General features: G+C 30.8%; 1 protein-coding gene across 1 annotated transcript; it reads right to left on the reverse strand.

Moving 5' to 3' along the window:
- Positions 1–4,335: 4,335 nt before the first annotated feature.
- Positions 4,336–6,695, reverse strand: LOC125421820 (glycine-rich protein DOT1-like). Its single transcript, XM_048471380.2, has 4 exons — positions 6,489–6,695; positions 5,966–6,130; positions 5,346–5,591; positions 4,336–4,936 (listed from the first exon to the last, which is right to left on the reverse strand). Exons 1-4 carry the CDS (start codon positions 6,589–6,591, stop codon positions 4,578–4,580), a joined length of 873 nt encoding a protein of 290 aa, XP_048327337.2. The 5' UTR covers positions 6,592–6,695; the 3' UTR covers positions 4,336–4,577.
- Positions 6,696–7,008: the final 313 nt, after the last annotated feature.

Below are 7,008 nucleotides of genomic sequence, written 5' to 3' on the forward strand. Positions count from 1 at the left end.
AAAATTTAATCATTTAAGAAGTAAGACTATATAATTAATTAATTAGTTACCTTCTTTTTGATTGGCTGGTCGGCCCATTTTCAATTTAAGCAATGATCCATAATCACGAAGGGTGGTTGTATATATTATTGGGCTTTCTATTACAACAAAGCACTACGAATTGAAGTCCATACCAACCAGTTATAGCAGATAGCCTTTTTGTCTCTTTTAATAGCCTATATTTGTTAATGTTGTATTCTTTTTTTTTGGAAAATGTTTTGTTCATTTAATTTAATTAATTACTGTCTAGTTACATCAAGCAGTAAAAAAAAATTTTGAATCAGTAATAGCCTTGTATATTTATTAATGTTTTATTTTATTTTATTTTTTGGAAAATGTTTTGTTCATTTAATTTGATTAGTTGATGTCCAGTTACATTATTTTTCTACATTAATGAGATTTTTTTTTTTTTTTGGGTTATTCAATTTTTTTAGACTGTTGATGTAAAGGCCGGTTAATAATGCTAATGGGTTACTAAATGTATTTCGTGGTTAATTTAAAAGCATATGTATTTTTATTTATGTATAAATACAAAAGTTACACGGACTGTCGTTCTTCTTTTTGCTTTGGGTTCACCTTCAGGGATCTAACCCTAACTCATGCCTTATTAGGGAGTATAGATGACATGCATGCATTTATTTCAATTGAATGTCCTAAATTTTAATTTTTTTTTTAAGTTGATTCAATTTTCATTTTGATTTCAATTTAGGCCTCCATTTCTCTTTTTTTTTTTTTCATTATTTTTTTTTTCAGTTATGTTCCTCAATTTTAGTTTTATTTTAATTTGGATATTGTACATTTAACATTGGGAATTGCATTTAGTTTTTAATATTTTTAAGTTAATAATAATTTTAGATTTTTAATAAGATACTAACTTTGAGCAAAATTTTTCATTATGTTTTATCCATATTGAAGGAAAAATTAAAATCGAGAATCATAATTGAAAAAAATGAAATTGAAACCAAATTAAAAATGGAGACATCAATTAAAAAATTTAATAACAGAGGCATTCAATTGAAATTAGGGGTAAACTAAAGACATTCAGTAGAAATTGAAGATGAACTAGAAAGTCAAAAATATAGTTAACCTTCCATAAATATAAACATATATATTATATAATATTTTATCTTAACATGAAAAATTAATATGCCATTAATGTCACTGTCAAGTTTTTTATTGGTTAGTACCCTGTATATTTATTTTTGGTAAACGTACCCTGTATATCATGCAAGCATGCATTCACAATCTTACACTATTACACATATAATTAATAACCATATGACAATCTTTCTTTTGTTTTTTTTTTTTTTAATTTTTTACTCAGTGATTCTTCTTTCCAAAAGAAAGGAAGCAGTTATATAGATACATTAAATTTGCTCCTAGCGTGTTGATAATAATAATAAAAAAAAAAAATTAATAATAATAATAATTAATAGAAGGAGTTGAAATTGAAGGAAAAGGGCTTAATAAAACTTTGTACATTTTTCAGGCGTGGCTTGGGTACCGGAAACTTGAGGCTCACCAGCATAGCTGCAACCCCTAAAGCATCGACCATAGGGTCCATAACAACAGCACCCGTATCTGCAGTATCCTATATACTAAGCATCATCTACTTCCTTCTTTTCCTCTGCACCTTCCACTATATATATATATATATATATATATATATATATATGCATGATAATAATAGAGGAATATAAATAATTAATGGCCATATAATAATATTCTTATAGGGAAAACCACGTATACATGTGATATGTAATTATTATATATTAGTTCTCTGATCACATTGGAATATCTCTTAATAAAACATAGATGCTCATATCACCATATTTATTTAATGAAAATTAGTATATTCTGATTTGATTATATATATATATTTATTTATTTCTATAAACATATATATTTATTCCTTTATGTTAATTAAAGTAAGAAAGAGCAATTTTACCCAAAAAAAAAGTAAGAAAGAGCAAGCAAGGAAAGCTTTAGATTATTACTTTTCCCAGGCATGGATTCAATTTTGGGAATTACTTTAGAGACCAATGTTCTGAAAAAGTTAGATGTTGTAAGGTGATGAGCTTAAACCTCAAGCCTTATAAGCTTTAGCGTACTTAGGTGAAGCCTTGGCATAAAAAATGTGTTTATTTATTTTTATTATTATTTTAATTATTCTAAAAACATTAAATAAAAAAAATTAAAAAAATTAAAATCCATATAAATTTATATCACCTTAATGCATCCAATTAAAATAGATTTGCAAACAGCTAATCATAATAAATTTATAAAAATTAAAATTATTTTAAATTATTAAATTATATCACCTTAACGCCAAAGCTTTTCATATGTTGTTAAATATGCAAGTTTCTAATTTCTTATTAAATTATTTTTTTAACTCTGCTTTTTTTTTTTTTATATAAATTAACTTTTAAAAAATTAAAATTTAATTTTCTTTTTGAGAAGGCTCTTGCCTTTTCGCTCCTAAGCTAGCCTTTAGGTGATCAAAGCACCGTTAATCGCCTTTTTCTATCTTAATAAGTTATATTTAGAGTATTTAGATATCACTTTGCCTTATTCTTTATTCAAGTCATCTTTTAATTATTTTGTTCATCTAACTCTTCATCTATGTCATCGAAGGCAAAATCAATTTTTTTGAACTCCTTTATTTCAAATTGAGTTTTTTCATATGTTGTTAATGTGTAAGTTTCTAACTTCTTAATAAATTATTTTTTGACTCCTTTAAATTAACTTTTAAAAAATTAAAATTTATTATTATTATATTTTTTAGGTGGTCAAAATACCATTAACTGCCACGATATGCAACGCCTTTTTCACACGCCTCAAGTCTAGGTGTGTGTAGTAGGTTCCGCGCCTTTTAAAACATTGCCTGAGAGACACCTTCATAGCCACAACATTTCTTGCAACTACCATACAGTCCATAGCCACAGCAGTCCATTTGCAGTAACTCTTTGCATCATTTACTGGGTTGGTTGCCTCTGCATCTTATATATGTTTCTAAAGGTTAAAAAAAAAATTAATGTCCTCTATTGATGTAATCTACTTTATTGGGTGCAATTAATTCATATATATGATTTGTCTGTCATTTTCATCAGCAATAAGACCATGAAAATTGCAAACAGCCAGCAATAAAGGTAAACTTAATTAGCAAGAAAAGACAATTGCAGGAGCAAAAGACAGAAGCACATTAAAGTGGTGTAGCATTTAGCACAGAGACATTAGTTGGGTGTTGAACATTTTTTTTTTTTTTTTGGGGGGGCTTTTAGCGGGTTTGCATAATTTCCAGAGCCTTATCACTTTCCTTTAAAAGATACATACGTATATGTTAACGTATATTATCAACGTTGATAATATATATACAGGTTGAGCTCAGCAAGGTTAGAGTTTATAGCACCAGCTGGTGATGAATTTTGAGATAAGTAATAGACTATTACATGGGCTTGTTTGTTGGTAAATGGAGAAGAGAATATTCGATTGGACTGGATTAGTGTGTACAAGGTCTAAGCCCAACTAGTTTTAACTTTGGCCCCATTTGAAAACTTATTTATATGGCTCTAATTTTAAATTTGTATGATCAAAAACTGGCTACACATGTCCTAATTTATGCTTAATGGGGTGGTATCCGAAGTGAAAAGTGGTTAATGAGAAGAAACGTTGAGAGCATTATTGCAAAGTTGATCAGTGCCATAGTGTTTTGACACCAAAAAAATCAATTTACGTATACTGAACATCACAGGGAGATTCTGATCAATTTTTTGGTCCCTGTTTTTGCAGTCTTGCTTATGGGGTTTAGTTACCTCATATCCAACAACAAAGCTATCTGTGCACCATGCTTGATTTGCTTCACTTTGGCAATCTGCAGGCTCTGAGTCATCCGTATTAGAAAGGAGAAAAACTAGAAATGCCCATATCATAATTTAAGATTCTTCACCCAAACAAAAATAAAAAAAAAAGGAACGAGAAGAAGTTTAGTAATTAAGAAAATTGATTATTTATTAAAAAATATAAACTTAAGACTATGATTGCTAGGTAGAAAATCTTCTTCTTCTTCTTTTTATTTATTTATTATTATTATTTTTTAAAAATTATGATTGGCACATGAAAAAAGCTTAGTGAAATAAAAAATGAATAATTGCTTTTCTTACATGAGGTGGTTAAATTCCATAAGTTTTTATAATTTGTTAATTCGAGGGTGTCAAAGTCACAGATGCTGCGCTTGAAAGCAAGCCTAGCAATGTAAAATTGGAACTGCATATATACTTTAACAACTAAAATCCACCGTTCTTAATTTTTAAAACTGTATATCATTAATCAACTTGAAAAGTACATAACATATATAAAAGAGCTACATGGACTACTGTCCTTTTGAAGGTAAACTTCAGGTGATCTAGCTAGCCCTTTTTCATACTTGAGGCAACATTTTTTTTTTAAATTTTTCAAGAATTTATTCACTCATTTTTCCTTTTTTTCTTACTCTCTACCTATTATATAATATATAGAGGGGTTTCGATTTTACTTTCTCATCACGACCCATCGCCTGGACTTCCCCCCTCACCACCTTTGCCTCCTCCATGACCTCCACCACCACCACCACCACCACCTTTGCCTCCTCCATGTCCACCGCCACCGCCACCTTTACCTCCTCCATGTCCACCACCGCCACCGCCATCGCCACCTTTACCTCCTCCATGTCCACCACCACCACCACCGCCACCTTTTCCTCCTCCATGTCCACCACCACCACCACCACCGCCGCCACCTCTTCCTCCTCCATGTCCACCACCACCACCACCGCCACTGCCACCTCTTCCTCCGCCATGTCCACCACCATTGGTTTCTTCAGCAGTAGCATCTGTCCCCGTTTTCACTTTTTCTTCACTCCCTATACATATAGAGAGCAATGTTTAGATTTAATTTTTAAATAAACTATATTAGAAATATGATATCGATTGAACCATATATAAAGTCAATATGCTGTGCAAATCAGTCTGTAAATGATTAATCTGTCATGATTGATTTGCGTGCATCTTGACTTACAATGATGATTAGTGGATATAACCAAATATAATAAAGTTAATTTTTTATCCATATTATAGAAGAAGAAAAGAAAAGAAAAGAAAAAGGAAAAGAAAAGAAAAGAAAAGAAAAGAAAGGAGGCAATATTAATATTGATAAAAGATTTGAAGTCAAATAAAGAAAGATTTAAAAAGTGTTTTTTTATTCATTTTATATTTTAAAATCAAATTATATTTAGTTGTTATGGCATGGTTTTTGTGTATTTGTACTTCTACCTCCTACATGTCCACCGCTACCGCCATCGTCACCTTTACCTCCTCCATGTCCACCACCACCACCGCCACCGCCACCTTTTCCTCCTCCATGTCCACCACCACCACCGCCACCGCCACCCTTTCCTCCTCCATGTCCACCACCACTACCACTACCACCGCCACTGCCACCTCTTCCTCCGCCATGTCCACCACCATTGGTTCCTTCAACAGCAGCATCTGTCCCCGTTTTCACTTTTTCTTCACTCCCTATACATATAGAGCGTAATGTTTAGATTTAATTTTTAAATAAACTATATTAGTAATATGATATCGATTGAACCATATGGTGTGCAATCAGTCTGTAAATGATTAATCTGTCATGATCGATTTGCATTGCATCTTGATTTTATACAATGATTATGCATGCATGTTTTATAAGTTGATATAACCAAATATAATAAAGTTAATTTTCTTATCCATATTATAAAAGAAAAGAAAAAGAAAAGAGGCAATATTAATATTGATAAAAGATTTGAAGTCAAATAAAGAAAGATTAAAAAAAGTGTTTTTTTGTTTATTTTATTTTTTAAATCAAATTATATTTAGTTGTTATGGCATGGTTTTTGTGTACTTGTACTTACCTTTGTGGTGAGACATAGGTTGATCATCATCATCTGCGACAACTATTTGAGGCTGGCCATCATAAGCGCAGCATACCTTGCAACGACCTAAAAGGCCACGAACACAACATCCTTTGTAGCATAAACCTTTTGCCTTTTCATCCTCTACTTGGTTGCTTCCCTTGTCTGCAATCATCATTTTTACATAAACATTTATATAATTTTTCTATGATTGTGTCACATCCATATTTTGATAAGAATTTGATCGCACATTCAAAACTATATAAATGTGTACTTTAACAAGGATTTGATATTTATCATACCATATAATTTTGATCACATTAAAACATTTTAATTTTATAAAGTTAAAAAAAAAAAAAATTCAAAATGCAGTGTAAATAACCAATCTATCGTATTGCATCCTGACTTTATAATATAATGTAATCAGGACTGCATTATAAGATTAGTGATCATTTATATACCAAAATCCAAAGATAATGAAATAAATAAGAAAAAGCAGTTGATTTTGAAAAATTATTACAACCTTTTTTCTCAATGTCTCTACTCTCTGCTAGCGTAGATAGTATAACTAGGATAGCTAGGACCAGAAAGCTTAAGAATTTGAGAGCCTTGGAATTCATTTTCATTGCTAGAAAGCTGGGGAAGTTATTGAGAAGAAGGGATAGATCAAAGCTAGGCTTTATGTTCTCCAATATTTAAAGTGGTGGAGGGAAGCTAAAAGATGAAGTACAGGGAGGGGTAAAAGGGACTTTCAAGACAGATTTTGTTATTAGTTTCTGAATTCCTTTTTGACAGATATACAGATTAGAGAAGGACATGTGTGTTGTGTAGAAGTTCTCACCGCACGGTCACCATGAAGTGGTGGAAATTGGCATTTAGTGCATTATTTTTGAAGATAAGTTCTACACTAAGAAAAAACAAAAAAAAATTAAAAAACTAGCTCATTAATTTAAAACTTCTGTTCGGTGATATTATATGAGGAGGAAATTCAAGAATTTGCCATCTTTGACTGAATTCTCGCTTCCTATGCCAAGTTTCAATTG

Source organism: Ziziphus jujuba, chromosome 4, assembly GCF_031755915.1.
Source record: "Ziziphus jujuba cultivar Dongzao chromosome 4, ASM3175591v1".
NCBI classification, from domain to species: domain Eukaryota; kingdom Viridiplantae; phylum Streptophyta; class Magnoliopsida; order Rosales; family Rhamnaceae; genus Ziziphus; species Ziziphus jujuba.

Excerpts from the sequence above, each read along its gene's own strand:
- LOC125421820 (XM_048471380.2), bottom strand. The coding sequence starts at position 6,591 with ATGAAAATGAATTCCAAGGCTCTCAAATTCTTAAGCTTTCTGGTCCTA. Across the intron at positions 6,131-6,488 it reads TAGAGACATTGAGAAAAAAG|ACAAGGGAAGCAACCAAGTA; the intron begins GTTGTAATAATT and ends TGATGATTGCAG. Across the intron at positions 5,592-5,965 it reads ACCTATGTCTCACCACAAAG|GGAGTGAAGAAAAAGTGAAA; the intron begins GTAAGTACAAGT and ends CTATATGTATAG.